Below are 19,017 nucleotides of genomic sequence, written 5' to 3'. Positions count from 1 at the left end.
TCAGTGTGTGTAGCTCCACGCCTGGTAGAGGTCAGTGTGTGTAGCTCCACGCCTGGTAGAGGTCAGTGTGTGTAGCTCCACGCCTGGTAGAGGTCAGTGTGTGTAGCTCCACGCCTGGTAGAGGTCAGTGTGTGTAGCTCCACGCCTGGTAGAGGTCAGTGTGTGTAGCTCCAATTAGCAAATGTGTCATGCTTTGTTTATGAAGAAACCAGGATTATCTCTCACACACCTGATAAGAAGGCAACTTTTTCCTTTAGAATAGGCAACACCTCCATCGCTCTCATGTCTTCATTTTTACGAAAACCTGGAGAGAGGGAAAGACAGAAGTGTTAAGATTTTTTACAGAAACTCCCAATGTTCAAATGTTCTCCTCTTCCATTGAAAGGTTTCAGGAAAAGTAGGCCTAGTTTTATCCAATCCAATTGTTTATCTACAATTCAAATTTCTGACTTCGTATTTCTTCCTTGAGTATGGGAAACAGGAGGTTGATGTTTTCAGCATCACTGTCAAAGAAAGAATGTTTTCAGAATGGGAAACATGATATTGATTGTGTCTGGCTGGAGTAACTGTTGAAGAGTGGTGGAGAGAATAGGTTCATTTTGGGCTCAGTTGATGTGGGGAAAACCCCTGCCACTGAAGAAGCCATCTGACTGACAGAGAGATGTTTCCACTGACTCCTACAAACTGGCTATGAACCCTAGTTTAATGACACAAGAACACACACACACACACAAGAAACACACACACACACACACACACACACACACACACACACACACACACACGGAATAAGTGAGGCTGTGGTTTCAGAAGTAGGAACTTACACCTGCTTAAGAGTTAAAAAGGGAAGGTTGGTCAAAGAGCTGTTGTATTAGTGTCTTACCCAGAGAGAGAAACGAGGAGAAAAAGGTATCGTTTATTTCCTGGTTAAGTGTTGACAAAAATGAGACCACTACCTGTCCTTCACTAAACAGAGAAAAACCTACCTACCTACACCCAAAACCAGCACAACACAGTAGCAGCAAGACATAAATAGCTCATTATTTGATATTGGGATAAAGAGCCCCTGCTGGCCAATTCATCTCTATCCCTTTGTCTCTACTATTTTCTCTCTATCCCCTCTTTCCCTCTCTTCAATCTCTCCATATCCTGCAGGAGTTGGGCTTGGACTATATTTTTTATGCCACCACAGCCCTTCTACCCTCTCTCTACCACTCTCTTTCCCTCCCTTCTTCCCTCACTCTCTCCCTGCAGACTCATACACTTATGTGCTTAGAGTTATCCAGGACAACACAGCCATTACAGAGAGAGAGAGGGCTACAGCCAGAGGATCTACACCCAGGCCGCAGACCAAACAAACCCTGGCCACACCCTATATAGGCCCCCGCAGATCAAGCCCCCCACCCCTGCAGCAAGGACCTCAACATGACAGCCACACGTATGCCCAGGTCGTGAGCAGAGCAACAGGCCCCACCCCCACTAATGCACCCACCCAAGCCGCATCCATCGATCTAAGAGGCATTCACCAGACGCTCAGCATGCACTGCTCACACCTAATGGTCCGAGCCTAAACCACAAGAATAACACCGGACACTATGGAACACAAATCCTTTACTATCTCTTCCTGAAATATACAAGGTCATTTGCCTTTGACCTAAAGAGCAGGAACCCAGACTTCAAAGAAACTGGAAATACAGACATTCTCATCCTAGAAGAAACATAGTATAGAGGAGACAGACCCACTGGTTGCCCTTTAGGTTACAGAGAGCTGGTAATCCCATCCACCAAACTACCAGGACAAAAACAGGGAAAAGACTCAGGGGGTATGCTAATTTGGTATAGAGCAGACCAAACCCACTCTATTAAAATTCATCAAAACAGGAGCATTTTAGATAGAAATAAATAAGGAAATGATCTCAACAGAGAAAAATGTCCACGTGTGCTACCTACAGTACCTTCCGAAACTATTCAGACCCCTTGACGTTTTCCACATTTTGTTACAGCCTTCTTCTAAAATTGATGAACTTGTTTTTTCCCCCTCATCAATCTACACACAATACCCCATAATGACAAAGCAAAATCAGGTTTTTAGAAATTGGATGGGGAATGTCGCTGCACAGCTATTTTGAGGTCTCTCCAGAGATGTTAGATCGGGTTCAAGTCCGGGCTCTGGCTGGGCCACTCAAGGACATTCAGAGACTTGTCCTGAAGCCACTCCTGCGTTGTCTTGGCTGTGTGCTTAGGGTCGTTGTCCTGTTGGAAGGGGAACCTTCGCCCCAGTCTGAGGTTCTGAGTCTGAGGTCCTGAGCGCTAGTCTCCCAGTCCCTGCCACTGAAAACCCCACAGCATGATGCTGCCACCACCATGCTTCACCATAAGGATGGCGCAAGGTTTCCTCCAGACGTGATGCTTGGCATTCAGGCCAAAGAGTTCCATCTTGGTTTCATCAGACCAGCGAATCTTGTTTCTTATGGTCAGAGTCTTTAGGTGCCTTTTGGCAAACTCCAAGCGGGCTATCATGTGCCTTTTACTGAGGAGTGGCTTTCGTCTGGCCACTCTACCATATAGGCCTGATCGGTGGAGTGCTGGAAGTTTCTCCCATCTCCACAGTGGAATTCTAGAGCTCTGTCCTAGATATTCTCCCAAGATTCCTCAGTTTGGCTGGGCGGCCAGCTCTAGGAAGAGTTTTGGTGGTTCCAACTTCTTCCATTTAAGAATGGAGGCCACAGTGTTCTTGGGGACCTTCAATGCTGCAGACATTTTTTGATACCCTTCCCCAGATCTGTGCCTCGACACAATCCTGTCTTGGAGCTCTACAGACAATTCCTTCCACCTCATGGCTTGGTTTTTGCTCTGACATGCACTGTCAACTCTGGGACTTTATATAGACAGGTGTGTTCCTTTCCAAATCATGTCCAGTCAATTCAATTTACCACAGGTGAACTCCAATTAAGTTGTATAAACATCTAAAGGATGATCAATGGAAACAAGATGCACCTGAGCTCAATTTCGAGTATCATAGCAAAGGGTCTGAATACTTATGTAAATACATATTTTTTTATACATTTGCAAAATTTCTAAATTTCTAAAAACCTTTTGTCATTATGAGGTATTGTGTAGATTGCTGAAGATTTTTATTTTTATTTAATCCCTTTTAAAATTAGGCTGTAACATAACAAAATGTGGAAAAAGTCAAGAGGTCCGAATACTTTCCGAAGGCACTGTACATTCCCCCCAATAGAATCCCCATACTTTAACAATGACAGCTTCTCCATATACTAGTCTGTGGCGACCTAAACGCCATAACTGGACAATAACCAGACACTTTTAGCACACAAGGGGGCAAACATCTACCTGAAGGTGACAGCATTCCCTCCGCAATTTGCCCCCCAGACACAAATACTACAAAACAACCAACAAAAACAGGTCACAACTCCTGCAGCTCTGTCACACGCTGGGTCTGTACGTAGTCAACGGTAGGGTTCGAGGGGACTCCTATGGTAGGTACACCTACAGCTCATCTCTTGGCAGTAGTACTGTAGATTACTTTATCATTGACCTCAACCCAGGGAGGGAGTGTTCACAGTCAGCCCACTGACACACCTATCAGATCACAGCAAAATCATAGTTTACCTGAACAGTGCAATATTGAATCATGAGACGTCAAAGATGAACAAACTGCATACTACTATAGATGGAAGGAAAGTAGTGTAGAAATCTACCAAAAAACAATTGGGCAAAAACAAATTCAAAAACAGCTTCCCTATCATTTTTTTTTTTAAAGCAGACAACATAAGAAAATTAACAACAATGTCAAATGGTTTGATGAAGAATGCAAAAATCTAAGAAAGAAATTGAGAAACCTATCCAACCACAAACACAGAGACCAAGAAAACCTGAGCCTATGCCTTCACTATGGTGAAACAAACAGCACAGAAACCAGTCAGAAACCAGCTCAATGTAGAATCCAGAGAATGTAACCACTTCTGGGAAGATTGGAACACACTAAACCAACAACACAAAGAGCTATCTATACAAAACAGAGATGAATGGATAAACCACTTTTCCAATCTTTTGGCTCTATAAAAAAGAACAAACAGCAAAAACATAATCATGATCAATGACAAATCTTAGAATCAGCTTTTATTAAAGACTACCAGAACCCGCTGGATTCTCCAATTACATTGAATGAACTACAGGACAAAATACAAACCATCCAACCCAAAAAGGCCTGTGGTGTTGATGGTATCCTAAATTAAATGACAAAATATACAGACCACAAATTCCAAATGACTATACTTAAACTCTTTAACATCATCCTCAGCTCTGGCATCTTCCCCAATATTTCGAGCCAAGGACTGATCACCCCAATCTACAAAAGTGGAGAGAAATTTGACCCCATTAACTACTGTGGGATCTACATTTTCAGCATCCTACGGTTGTAAGGTCTACGGTCAACTCACTAACCAAGAATTAAAAAAATTGGACTACACCAAATTGAGACTGCATGCAGAATTCTGCAAAAACATCCTCCGTGTGCAACATAAAACACCAAATAATGCATGCAGAGCAGAATTAAAGCCAATTTATGCTTAATCTGAAAATGTGGTTGGAAGCTCCCTATGGAGGGTGTGATGCAATTGCGGAGCCTCCGTACCGCATCGTCGTGTGTCTCCCAAATTGTGTAACAATGCAGAGGGCTCCGTATTGCTCCGCATCGACATGATTGGTTGACAGTAGGTGGTGGTGGGGGGGGCCTTGACAACTGCCTTGACAACTTCCTTCACAAGAGCTCTGCGCTGATCCGCGAAGCGCAAAAAGTATGAATGCCCTGAGGCCGTATCACAGTAAATGCTGCACGGCCAATGCAGACGTCGGATTGACCATGCAGCCCCTTTTAGGACGATACAATCCAGAAAAGACCTGTTAAAATCTAAAACCACCTAAAAGGAAGAGATTCCCAAAACTTCCATAACAAAGCCATCACCTACAGACAAGGGCACTGTTAAGGGGTGGAAAACATGAATGATTCATGGGGCCCTAGCCTGGTAGGGGCCCCTAAGTGTTTAGAAAACTATTTGGTTTACCATTTTAAAAATATGTTAGACAAAAATAAATCTGGGATAAATTAAAACGTATAACCATAATCAGATCACGCATCTCTAACCAACTATCCCGTTTGTACCCCTTTAACGGGCGTCGTAAGAAGTGGACCAAAATGCAGCGGGTATATTGATCATCTTCTTTATTTTATAAAGAAAAAAAAACTTAAGCTAAACAAATGACGAAAACAGTCCAGTAAGGTGCACAGACTATACCGGAAACAACCACCCACAAACACAAGTGAAAACAAACACAACTAAAGATGGCCTCCAATTAGAGACAACAACAACCAGCTGTCTCTAATTGGAGGTCATTGACAAAACTAACAGAAATAGAAAAATTAGATAAACACATAGAAATAGAAAATGTAGAACATAAACCAAAAAACCCGAACCACACAAAAACACCCCCTGCCACGCCCTGACCAAACTACAATAACAAATAACGCCTTTTACTGGTCAGGACGTGACAACCCCCCCCCCAGAATGCACATGGTTTGGTCCATTGTCCACGAGGAGAAAAAAAAAATACAGCTGATCTGACGGTTCACGAGAGATAACCACTATGCCCCCCTCAAAAAAGAAATTGAGTTTCCAGAAAAGGAAAGAAACAGAGACAGATAAAGCAAAATTCAGGAAAAAAAATGACTCACAACGTTTTTTTCCCAGAAAGAAAAACAAGGAGATGGATTTGAGTGGTAAGTCAGTGCAGACGGCCTGCCGAACTGAGTAGCCTAGCTAGCTAATATAGCTAGCTTGATAGCTTGCTAGCTACAGGTAGCCGCCTACCGTGGACTCACTACCAGCTATGGCTAGCTAATTAGCTATTATTTCGATATTATTATAACTGTATTCCCCAATATTTGCGTGATATTTGTTAGCTAGCTAGACTAAAATCAAAACCTAACATGTAGCCTACCTATACATACTGTAGATGCTACCACTACTACTGCTGTAGACAGATCCCAACGTGTGTCTACTACATGAAGCTGAAACAGCGGACCTTGGAGGTGAGGCAGTTGTTTTGTAGCAGCATAACTAGACCATTTTTACATTGTAAAGTTCGGCACATGATGACTTAGACACACTTAAATACGTATTCTATTTGATATGTATAATGTTAAAAGGTTTTTCTATCAGTGGTAGATTTTTAGTATGGTAACCTTTGTAGGAGCGAACATTAAACCTAAAATTCCCTTTGTTTACTCACTTCCTAGTGCCTAGAGAGCCCCAGGTAGGCAGAATCTCAGAAGAAAGATGTCAGACAGACTCTGATGCAGAGGAGAGCAGGGAGGAGGAAGAGGAGTTAAAGAGCAGCAGCAGTGCCAGTGAAGGACTGACAGAAGAGATTGAACAAGCAAGTAATAAGGGAAAGGAAGAGTGGACAGATTCTAAGTGAGGAAGATGAGGTTTTAGATGATCCAGCACTGTGGCCAGAGAAAGTACAAGACCATGAAAGAGAAGCTATTGTTCGCAGACTAACCAACAGGTGTGGTGAGGAGACAGAACTGTCTAAAAGCATGCCCCCAGACTCAGAAGGCAAGCCATTCCCCAACTATTTACAGTACTACAATAAGTCAGCAAACGGAAGAGAAAAGGTGCAGAGAGACTGGCTTATTTATAGTAAGAGTGTAAAGGCATTCTATTGCATTCCATGTGTTCTTTTTTCTCATGAGCAAAGTAAACCATCACCCAGTTCTCTGGGATGGCTATAAGGATGGCTATAAGGATGGATATAAGGATGGCTATAAGGATGGCTATAAGAATGGATATAAGGATGGCTTTTAGCTGGATATAAGGATGACTATAAACTGGATATAAGGATGGCTATAAGCTGGATATAAGGATGGCTATAAGCTGGATATAAGGATGGCTATTAGCTGGATATAAGGATGGCTATTAGCTGGATATAAGGATGGCTATTAACTGGATATAAGAATGGCTATAAGCTGGATATAAGGATGGCTATTAGCTGGATATAAGGATGGCTATAAACTGGATATAAGGATGGCTATAAGCTGGATATAAGGATGGCTATAAGCTGGATATAAGGATGGCTATAATCTGGATATAAGCATGGCTATAAGCTGGATATAAGGATGGCTATAAACTGGATATAAGGATGGCTATAAGGATGGATATAAGGATGGCTATAAACTGGATATAAGGATGGCTATAAGGATGGATATAAGGATGGCTGTAAGGATGATATAAGGATGGCTGTAAGGATGGATATAAGGATGGCTGTAAGGATGATATAAGGATGTCTATAAGCTGGATATAAGGATGTCTATAAGCTGGATATAAGGATGTCTATAAGCTGGATATAAGGATGTCTATAAACTGGATATAAGGATGGATATAAGGATGGCTATAAGGATGGCTATAAGGATGGCTATAAGTTGGATATAAGGATGGCTATAAACTGGATATAAGGATGTCTATAAACTGGATATAAGCATGGCTATAAACTGGATATAAGGATGGCTATAAACTGGATATAAGGATGGCTATAAGCTGGATATAAGGATGTCTATAAGCTGGATATAAGGATGTCTATAAACTGGATATAAGGATGTCTATAAACTGGATATAAGGATGTCTATAAACTAGATATAAGGATGGCTATAAACTGGATATAAGGATGTCTATAAGCTGGATATAAGGATGTCTATAAGCTGGATATAAGGACGGCTATTAGCTGGATATAAGGATGTCTATAAACTGGATATAAGGATGTCTATAAACTGGATATAAGGATGTCTATAAACTAGATATAAGGATGGCTATAAACTGGATATAAGGATGGCTATAAGCTGGATATAAGGACGGCTATTAGCTGGATATAAGGATGTCTATAAACTAGATATAAGGATGGCTATAAGCTGGATATAAGGACGGCTATTAGCTGGATATAAGGACGGCTATTAGCTGGATATAAGGATGATATAAGGATGGATATAAGGATGATATAAGGATGGATATAAGGATGGCTATATGCTGGATATAAGGATGACTATAAAATGGATATAAGGATGGCTATAAGATGGATATAAGGATGGATATATGGATGGCTATAAGATGGATATAAGGATGGCTATAAGATGGATATAAGGATGGATATATGGATGGCTATAAGATGGATATAAGGATGGCTATAAGATGGATATAAGGATGGCTATAAGATGGATATAAGGATGGCTATAAGATGGATATAAGGATGACTATAAGATGGATATAAGGATGGCTATAAGATGGATATAAGGATGGCTATAAGATGGATATAAGGATGGCTATAAGATGGATATAAGGATGGCTATAAGATGGATATAAGGATGGCTATAAGATGGATATAAGGATGGCTATAAGCTGGATATAAGGATGATATAAGGATGATATAAGGATGGCTATAAGATGGATATAAGGATGGCTATAAGATGGATATAAGGATGGATATAAGGATGGATATAAGGATGGCTATAAGGATGGATATAAGGATGGCTATAAGATTGATATAAGGATGGATATAAGGATTACATTTACATTTAAGTCATTTAGCAGACGCTCTTATCCAGAGCGACTTACAAATTGGTGCATTCACCTTATAATATCCAGTGGAACAACCACTTTACAATAGTGCATCTAAATCTTTTAAGGGGGGGGTTAGAAGGATTACTTTATCCTATCCCAGGTATTCCTTAAAGAGGTGGGGTTTCAGGTGTCTCCGGAAGGTGGTGATTGACTCCGCTGTCCTTGCGTCGTGAGGGAGCTTGTTCCACCATTGGGGTGCCAGAGCAGCGAACAGTTTTGACTGGGCTGACGGGAACTGTGCTTCCTCAGAGGTAGGGAGGCGAGCAGGCCAGAGGTGGATGAACGGAGTGCCCTTGTTTGGGTGTAGGGCCTGATCAGAGCCTGAAGGTACGGAGGTGCCGTTCCCCTCACAGCTCCGTAGGCAAGCACCATGGTCTTGTAGCGGATGCGAGCTTCGACTGGAAGCCAGTGGAGAGAGCGGAGGAGCGGGGTGACGTGAGAGAACTTGGGAAGGTTGAACACCAGACGGGCTGCGGCGTTCTGGATGAGTTGTAGGGGTTTAATGGCACAGGCATTGAGCCCAGCCAACAGCGAGTTGCAATAAGGATGATATAAGGATGGCTATAAAATGGCTATAAGGATGGCTATAAGGATGGATATAAGGATGATATAAGGATGGCTATAAAATGGCTATAAGGATGGCTATAAGATGGATATAAGGATGGATATAAGGATGATATAAGGATGGCTATAAAATGGCTATAAGGATGGATATAAGGATGATATAAGGATGGCTATAAAATGGCTATAAGGATGGATATAAGGATGATATAAGGATGGCTATAAAATGGCTATAAGGATGGATATTATATATCATCTGTGAAATGGCGGAGAACGTATGACAAACTACCAGAGTATGAGGATGGTGTTTCACAAGAACTGTTACTGGAAATGGAAAAATCTGCAGCATACCGTAACAGCTACAGGTATAGACAGTCAGCTGCAGAAACAAATCCAGTCAGAAATGTATAAAAACAGAGCACTTGTAGAAAGGATTTTGGATGTGACACTGTGCTTAGCATCTAGGAATCTACCATTCTGGGGGAAATCACTCAGTCTTGATGATGTGCATAATGGACATTATCTAGGCTTACTGGAACTGTGGTCAAATTATGACCCGCTATTACACGAGCACTTACAGGAAGTCAGGGACATAAAGAAAGGAGCACAACTGACTCACTACCTCAGCCCTGAGAGACAAAACGACTTCGTAGGAATATGTGGTCAAAGGGTTTTGAAAACAATACTTTATGAAAGAGAAGATGCAATCTATTACTCGGTTATATGTGATGTAACTCCAGACATTTCCCATACTGAGCAAAATGTATTATTGGTTAGATATGTACACGAAGATAAAGTTCAGGGAACAGGTGAATGGGAAATAATTGAACGGTTTTTTTAATTTAAAGACTTTGCTAGAAAGTCTTATGCATAGGGAAGAAGAGGGTTAGCCTTGTTTATAAGAATTGGTAATAAATTATTTAATCTGAAACATGGATCATGGTAATTTCTTCATTAAAACTGACTAAAATACCATATATTAAAAAAATAAGTCACCAATTGCATAGTTATTTATAATAAAGCATCATACAAATCTCATGACACAGCAGCTTTTGTTCAAATTAGGAACCAAAAATGTTTGCAATACTGTTAATTTAGGCAAAGGATGAAGGTGGAAACTAGAATCTGTTCAATTGTAGTAGAGAGCAGCAGAAGCTTCTAGTTAGTACATTTAATAACACATATTGTTCCGTACGTTATTTTAATCTGAAACATTCTGATTTCTATGTTAGGGGCCCGGTAGGGTTTTTTTTCCCCCCCTCTGCCTACAGAGAGGTAAACCTAGAGAAGAGTTCACAAAACACAAACAGACCCCACAGAGCCCCAGTACAGCAACACCCAACCAAATCATGAGAAAACAAAGTGAATTAATTACTTGACACATTGGAAAGAACTAATAAAAAAAACAAAGCAATCTGGAATGCTATTTGACCATAAACAGAGAGTACACAGGGGCTGAATACCTGACCAAGGAAAGCTTTGTCTTTGTACAGACTCAGTGGCAGACATGGCTCTCAAGAGAAGACAGGCTATGTGCCCACTGCCCACAAAATGAGGTGGAAACTGAGCTGCACTTCCTAACCTCCTGCCAAATGTATGGCCATAATAGAGAGACATATTTTCCTCAGATTAAACAGACCCACAAAGAATTTGAAAACAAATACACATTTTGATAAATTCATATCTATTGGGTGAAATACCACAGTGTGCCATCACAGCAGCAAGATTTGTGACCTGTTGCCACAAGAGAAGGGCAACCAGTGAAGCACAAACACCATTGTAAATGCAAACTATATATTTATCTGTCTATTTATTTTCCCTTTCGTACTTCAACTATTTGCACATTGTTAATTAACATAACCAGTAATATAACATTTGAAGTGTTATGTTTACTGCTAATTTCTGATTGTTGATTTAATTTTTGTTGCATCTATTGCACTTTCTTTGGCAATGCAAACATGTTTCCCATGCCAATAAAGCCCTTTGAATTGGAGCGTGTGAGAGAGTGTGACATTACTCTCTTTCTGCAATGCTGCAGCGCCTCACAGAGGAGTAAGTGAGCACACACACTATACAAATACTTCTTTCTATCATGCTGCTATTCATGGGCCATACATTTAGAGCTTGGGGGAAAGTAGCACACACATTCACACACAGACAGACAGACATCTGGGGGCATGGCATGCCTCCCTTCCCAAAGGCATTGTGGGAGTATGTATTGATATAGTAATCCTCCAATATCTGAGGTGGATGACACAAAAATTATGATCTATAGTTTACTCTCATTTTCATCTTTCTCTCAACTTCCCAGAGGGGTACAATGAGATTATTTACATAAATACAAATTGTATTGCAAAGCCCACCCACCTAAGAGAGCGGAGGTGGTTTGCGCAATAGCCAAATACCTAGGTTTTATCTCAGTTGGTTACCATGGACTTGAATCAAATGTATTTATAAAGCCCTTTTTACATCAGCAGATGTCAAAGTGTTATACAGAAACCCAGCCTAAAAATCCAAACAGCAAGCAATGCAGATGTAGAAGCACGGTAGCTAGGAAAAACTCCCTAGAAAGGCAGGAATCTAGGGAGAAACCTAGAGAGGAACCAGGCTCTGAGGGGTGGCCAGTCCTCTTCTGGCTGTGCCGGGTGGAGAATGGTGATGGACGTTAAGGTTTGTCTTTACAGTAGATGAAAGTGTGTGTGTGTGTGTGTGTGTGTGTGTGTGTGTGTGTGTGTGTGTGTAAGTGAGTAGTGGAAGCCTTGTAGTGCTCTGTGAATTCACTAAACTGATACTATAAAGCTTCTCATAGCAATAGCCCTCTTTATTCAATGATATAAACACACATCCATGTCAGATGGGAGAGTAGTGACCAGACAGGCTCCTAGTAGTCTGCCTGTAGGAAGCAGAAGTGTGTGTGTTCCTTGGCCCTGCTCTGTATTCCATAATAATTCCAGTGTTACTTCTAGTGTGTTATGACCTGAGCTCCTCCATATTCAGCTGCCCCTGTGGTGAGCTTCTGGAACACTTTCCACACTCCCACAGCCATACTCAGTCAGGGGGAGGGAGAGGGGTGAGAGTGTCTGTGCATGTGTGTGTGTCTGAATGTGTGTGACAGATTGGGTATATTATTAATCCCACTGTGCATTTTGAGGATTAGGAAATAAAACAGCTAATTGCTTTTTAAATACAGCTCTCACACTTATGGGAGCAGCTAGACAGGCCAGAATCCATAGAATTACAGCTGCAACTATACACACACAAATATCTGATACACACAAGGCCAAAAAGAAACATTTGAGAGAGAGAAAGAGAAATAGTGAGAGTTGAGGATTTATGAAAGCAGCTGAGAAGTGACAGCCAGGATGGACGAGCAACACAAAAAAAAAACAAGTGAACAAGAAAAAAAAAAGGAAGAAAGGAAAGTAAAAACCCTGCAATGCTGCTGCAGACGATGATGTCACCCTGACTCGACCACAGCAAAACGGACACTGGTGGAGGGATGGGCCACTTTCTGGTTTTTCTCTCTGCTCTCCCTCTCTTTCCCGCCCTCACTCTTCAAAAAAAGGTGTCTGTCTTCAACCATTACTATACCATTCAAACCAAAGAGGGGAGAGAGGAATAGTGCATCTAGATACTCTAAAGATACTTCCTCTCCTGATCAAAAGGCAGAATCTGAAATGGCCCTTATTTCCTTTGGTCAGAACACCACGTGGTACACCATAAAAAAGGAACCTGTTGCCATTTTAGATGATACACCCAAAACGTTTGGCATACCCGTCAGCTCGATGAGGGCGGAGCGTAAAGCCACACGTGAAAAGGGTCACCAGTGTGGACTTTATCCTCCAACACGTCTGTGTGTTTTATTCCCAGTTTTACAAAGTCTGTCACTCCAACCGGCCAGGCAGCATGTGGAACTAGCTCCTCTGCTAACACACCCCCAGCTAAGCTACATTACAATGCTAAACTACACCAAAACAGATGCTAATTACATTGTGAAAGACAAGAATTAGACCCATAATCCTATGCTATCAAAATTAAGCTAACCAAGGCTAAGAGATATTTTTGGGGCAAAAAAACAACAATTGCTTTTGAGGAGTGGTGCTAAGCTAGGCCAATGTATGCTAAACTAAGAAGCTAGCAGCCCCTCCTGTGTGAGCTGGTGTCCTGTGTCGGTTTAGGAGAGGAACAGGCTTCTACCCAAACTGCTCTTAATCTCATGTTTTAACTCCCTGTGTGTGTGTGTGTGTGTGTGTGTGTGTGTGTGTGTGTGTGTGTGTGTGTGTGTGTGTGTGTGTGTGTGTGTGTGGCTTAGAGAGAATTCAAATAAAAATGTTACTTGTCACATGCTTCATTAACAGGTGTAGACTAACAGTGAAATGCTTACTTATAGGCCCTTAAAAATGCAGAGAAAAAACTAGAAATAATTTAAAAGTAATAACACGTAATAATAAAAGTAATAAATAAAAATGAGTAACGATAACTTGGCTATACACTGTCTAAACAAAACATTAAGAACATCTGCTCTTTCCATGACAAGCTATGATTCCTTAGATGTCACTTGTTAAATCCATTTCAAATCGGTGTAGATGAAGTGGAGGAGAAAGGTTAAAAAATATATTTTGAAGCCTTGAGACACAGATTGTATATTTGTGCCATTCAGTAGGGTCACAAAACCATGTAAATGCCTTTGAACAGAGTAGTAGGTACCAGGCGCACTGGGTAATGTCAAGAACTGCAGCACTACTGGGTTTTTCACGCTCAACAGTTTCCTGTGTGTATCAAGAATGGTCCACTACCCAAAGGACATCCAGTCAACTTCGCACAACTGTGGGAAGCATTGGAGTACATGGGCAGCATCCCTGTGGAACGCTTTCAAAACCTTTTATAGTGTCCATGACCTGACGAATTGAGGCTGTTCGGAAGGTGCCCCTAATGTTTTGTACAGTCAGTGTATATACAGGTACCAGTACCGAGTTGAGGTAGATATGTACACTATCGTTCTAAAGTTTGGGGTCACTTAGAAATGTCCTTGTTTTTGAAGGAAAAGCAAAAATAAAATGAAATTGATCAGAAATACAGTGTAGACATTGTTAATGTTGTAAATGACTATTGTAGCTGGAAACGGCAGATTTTTTTATGGGATATCTACATAGGCGTACAGAGGCCCATTATCAGCTACCATCACTCCTGTGTTCCAATGGCACGTTGTGTTAGCTAATCCAAGTTTATCATTTTAAAAAGGCTAATTGATCATTAGAAACCCCTATTGCAATTATGTTTGCAAAACGGTTGTCCTGATTAAAGAAGCAATACAACTGGCCTTCTTTAGACTAGTTGAGTATCTGGAGCATCAGCGTTTGTGGGTTCGATTACAGGCTCAAAATGGCCAGAAACAAATAACTTTCTTCTGAAACTCGTCAGTCTATTCTTGTTCTGAGAAATTAAGGCTATTCCATGCGAGAAATTTCCAAGAAACTGAAGATCTCGTACAACGTTTTGTACTACTCCCTTCACAGAACAGCGCAAAACTGGCTCTAACCAGAATAGAGAGAAGTGGGAGGCCCCGGTGCACAACTGAGCAAAAGGACAAGTACATTAGACTGTCTAGTTTGAGAAACAGATGCCTCACAAGTCCTCAACTGGCAGCTTCATTCAATAGTACCCACAAAACACCAGTCTCAAAGTCAAAAGTGAAGAGGCAACTCCGGGATGCTGGCCTTCTAGGCAGAGATGCAAAGAAAAAGCCATATCTCAGACTGGCCAATAAAAATAAAATATTAAGATGGGCAAAAGAACACAGACACTGGACAGAGGAACTCTGCCTAGAAGGCCAGCATCCCAGAGTCACCTCTTCACTGTTGACGTTGAGACTGGTGTTGCACCAGTCTTTTCTCCTTTGTTTGGCCATAATGCCCCGTAAAAAAAATCAATGCCTTTTGCGGCCAGTGGCTGTTGTGCCCTTGGGCTGAATATAATAATTATAACTTCTCACAGGCTACAAGTGAAGACAGACACATCGGGGACGCCACTGCGTGCGTCCTTATCCAATTTCGAGGTGCATTTTGAAAGAACTGTCCACATTTACTTTTTGTCAGCCAACAAGATTAGTAGGTCTAACAAACAGCAAAAGCACTAGCCAATGTCAATCTACTATCCCCCATAGTACAAAAGTTGACCTATTCTATTCTGTGCAATAAATACATATTACAAACATAGTCTGGGACAGTTTTGGGATGCGATAGATCCCAAATTAATACAACTACTGTTTTAAGCAATGAGCCTGACGCAAAAGATGAGAACATTCATCTGCTTTAAGCACCAGCTGTCAGAGCAGCTCACAGATCACTGCACCTGTACATAGCCCATCTGTAAACAGCCCATCTATCTACCTACCTCACCCCCATACTGTATTTATTTATCTATCGTGCTCCTTTGCACCCCGGTATCTCTACTTGCACATTCATCTTCTGCACATCTACCATTCCAGTGTTTAATTGCTATATTGTAATTACTTCGCCACCATGGCCTATTTATTGCCTTAACTTACCTCATTTGCACTCACTGTATATAGACTTTTTGTTTTCTTTTGTTCTACTATATTATTGACTGTATGTTTTGTTTATTCCATTTGTAACTCTGTGTTGTTGTATGTGTCGAATTGCTATGCTTTATCTTGGCCAGGTCGCAGTTGCAAATGAGAACTTGTTCTCAACTAGCCTACCTGGTTAAATAAAGGTGAAATAGAAATCGTAAAATGTTGATAATGGCCTAGTAGTTTTCTTCCCATTATAAGTGCAGCAATAAGCACACGGCAGTAAGTGTGAATGTTCCATTAGCAGAAAACACCATTCTCAAAAGGGACCCCAAATGGGATTATGCATGTAATGCTTTTATTATAAAATGTCGATTGTTCTGGTGAAACTACATATGTATGCCAGTTAGGCTCTACACCCGTTTTAAAGCGGATTAATGTGATTCATTTTAAGAAGTTATTTGGCCACTTTAGTTGCGACACAAACCTTATCAAAATATATAGGCCTATCGACTAGGCTACATGAGGTGTGCTACTGTGATTTGAAAATGTCGCAACCAAAAAAAAAAGCATGCAGTGTTTCTTGCCTTAAACTGGGCATCATTCACAAGTGAAAATGTATCATTCACAAGTGACAGGCTAATATTGTCACCCATCAAAATATTCTTGATTGAATATTGTATTTTCATATACTAAATAATATTTGTGAAATGCGTTTTGATTTAGAATGGACCAGTACATGTCATCTATGCACTTAAATAGCTTGGAGAAGCCTAATTACCGTGACTAAACGGTCACGTGGAATTTGACTACCGTCATGACTCGTGACCGCTGGTGTAGTGGTAATACGGTCACCGTAACAGCCCTAGTGTGGACCGTGATAGATCTTTAGTGATGTGGACACTGAGCAACTTGAAGGTCTCGACCCAATACACTACAGCCCTGTCGATGAGAATGGGGGTATGCTTGGCCCTTACTCTTATGTTACTGACTTGTTGCACCCTCGACAACTACTATGATTATTATTATTTGACCATGCTGGTCATTTATGAACATTTGAACATCTAGGCCATGTGCTGTTATAATCTCCACCCGGCACAGCCAGAAGAGGACTGGCCACCCCTCATAGCCTGGTTCCTCTCTAGGTTTCTTCCTAGGTTTTGGCCTTTCTAGGGAGTTTTTCCTAGCCACAGTGCTTCTACACCTGCATTGCTTGCTGTTTGGGGTTTTAGGCTGAGTTTCTGTACAGCACTTTGAGATATCAGCTGATGTAAGAAGGGCTATATAAATAAATTTGATTTTGAAATAGCGAATGGAGGACGGTTTTCCCATGGTTCATTTTCAGGTAGGCTATACTCATGTTGTAAAGACAAGCAATGTGCTTAATATAAAATATAGTTGGCCTAGCCTATAGAAAGCTGATGGGATCCTCCTCTTTTTAATAGAGGCCATCACTCTGTTTTCTCACACAATTGCATAGCCTATAGAAATGTTGCGCAACATGAGCTCATGGGCTCTCATGAAGTGTTAGATTTTCGATTACATTTGCATTGATGTCAGGGTGATTAGAGGGACAATAGAGGGCTGAGTACCAGGCAGTTAGTAAGTTTGGTAGGCTGCTAATGACCATTAGCAGAATCAGAGCTTGGAGAAGCCTAATTACCGTGACTAAACGGTCACGTGGAATTTGACTACCGTCATGACTCGTGACCGCTGGTGTATTGGTAATACGGTCACCGTAACAGCCCTAGTGTGGACCGTGATAGATCTTTAGTGATGTGGACACCAAGCAACTTGAAGGTCTCGACCCGATACACTACAGCCCTGTCGATGCGAATTGGGGTATGCTTGGCCCCCTTTTTCCTGTAGTCCACGATCAGCACCTTTGTCTTGCTGACATTGAGGCAGAGATTGTAGTCCTGGCACCACACTGCCAGTTCTCTGACCTCCTCCCTATTGGCTGTCTAATCCTTGTTGATGATCAGGCCTACCACCGCCGTGTCGTCAGCAAATGTAATGGTGTAGGGAGACGTGCACGGCCACGCAGTAGTGGGCGAACTGGGAGTACAGGAAGGGACTAAGCACGCGCTCCTGAGGGGCCCCCCATGTTGAGGGTCAGCATGGCGGATGTGTTGTTGCCTACCCTCACCACCTGGAGGCAGCATGTCAGGAAGTTCAGGATCCAGTTGAAGATTGAAGTGTTCAGTGCCAGGGTTCTTAGCTTAGTGATGAGCTTGGAGGGCACTATAGTGTTGAACTCTGAGCTGTAGTCAATGAACAGCATTTTCACATTGATGTTCCTCTTGTCCAGGTGGGAAAGGGCAGCGTGGAGTGCAATAGAGATTGCATCATCTGTGGATTTGTTTGGGCGTTATGTGAATTGGAGTGGGCCCAGAGTGTCTGAGATGATGGTGTTGATGTGAGCCATGACCAGCCTTTCAAAGCACTTCATGGCTACAGACGTGAGTGCTACTGAGCGATAGTCATTTAGACGGGCTACTTTCCCGTTCTTGGACTTAGGGACTACGGTGGTCTGCTTGAAGCATGTAGGTTTTACAGACTGGGTCAGGGAGAGGTTGAAAATCCCAGTGAAGACACTTGGCCAGCTGGTCAGCGCATGCGTCCTGGTAATCTGCCTTTTGAATGTTAACCTGTTTAACCTGTTAACCTGTTATGGCTAGGGGGCAGTATTTTCACGTCCGGATAAAAAACATACCCGATTTAATCTGATTATTACTCCTGCCCAGAAACTAGAATATCATATAATTATTAGCTTTGGATAGAAAACACTCCAAAGTTTCTAAAACTGTTTGAATGGTGTCTGTGAGTATAACAGAACTCATTTGGCAGGCCAAAACCTGAGAAGATTCCATGCAGGAAGTGCCCTGTCTGACAATTTCTTGGCCTTCTTGATTATCTCTATCCATTACACGGGATCTCTGCTGTTACGTGACACTTCCTACGGCTCCCATGGGCTCTCAGAAGGCGGCAAAAAGCTGAATCGTGGCTTTGCAGGCTCTGGCTGAAAAAAAGTAGCGCATTTGGATAGTGGCTGGTCACAGTACTGTGAGACTCAGGCGCGTGCCCGAGTCGACCCCATGCTTTGTTTTCTTTCGTCTGTTTACCTAAACGCAGATTCCCGGTCGGAATATTATCGCTTTTTTACGAGAAAAATTGCATAAAAATTGATTTTAAACAGCGGTTGACATGCTTCGAAGTACGGTAATGGAA

The 19,017-nt window shown here is 41.8% G+C and overlaps 1 protein-coding gene across 8 annotated transcripts in view; it reads right to left on the bottom strand.

Annotated features, from left to right (window-relative positions):
* Positions 1 to 19,017, bottom strand: part of LOC106570344 (triple functional domain protein) — a 169,417-nt gene that overhangs the window by 81,191 nt on the left and 69,209 nt on the right. For all 8 annotated transcript variants that reach the window (XM_045694817.1, XM_045694822.1, XM_045694818.1 and 5 more), the window contains one exon: positions 230 to 304. In XM_045694817.1, coding sequence (XP_045550773.1) covers positions 230 to 304 — 75 coding nt within the window. The remainder of the gene's footprint in view (positions 1 to 229; positions 305 to 19,017) is intronic.

Source organism: Salmo salar, chromosome ssa14, assembly GCF_905237065.1.
Source record: "Salmo salar chromosome ssa14, Ssal_v3.1, whole genome shotgun sequence".
NCBI lineage: Eukaryota > Metazoa > Chordata > Actinopteri > Salmoniformes > Salmonidae > Salmo > Salmo salar.
The sequence above is the reverse complement of the archived record's forward strand: the minus strand, read 5'-3'. Positions and strand labels throughout refer to the sequence as shown.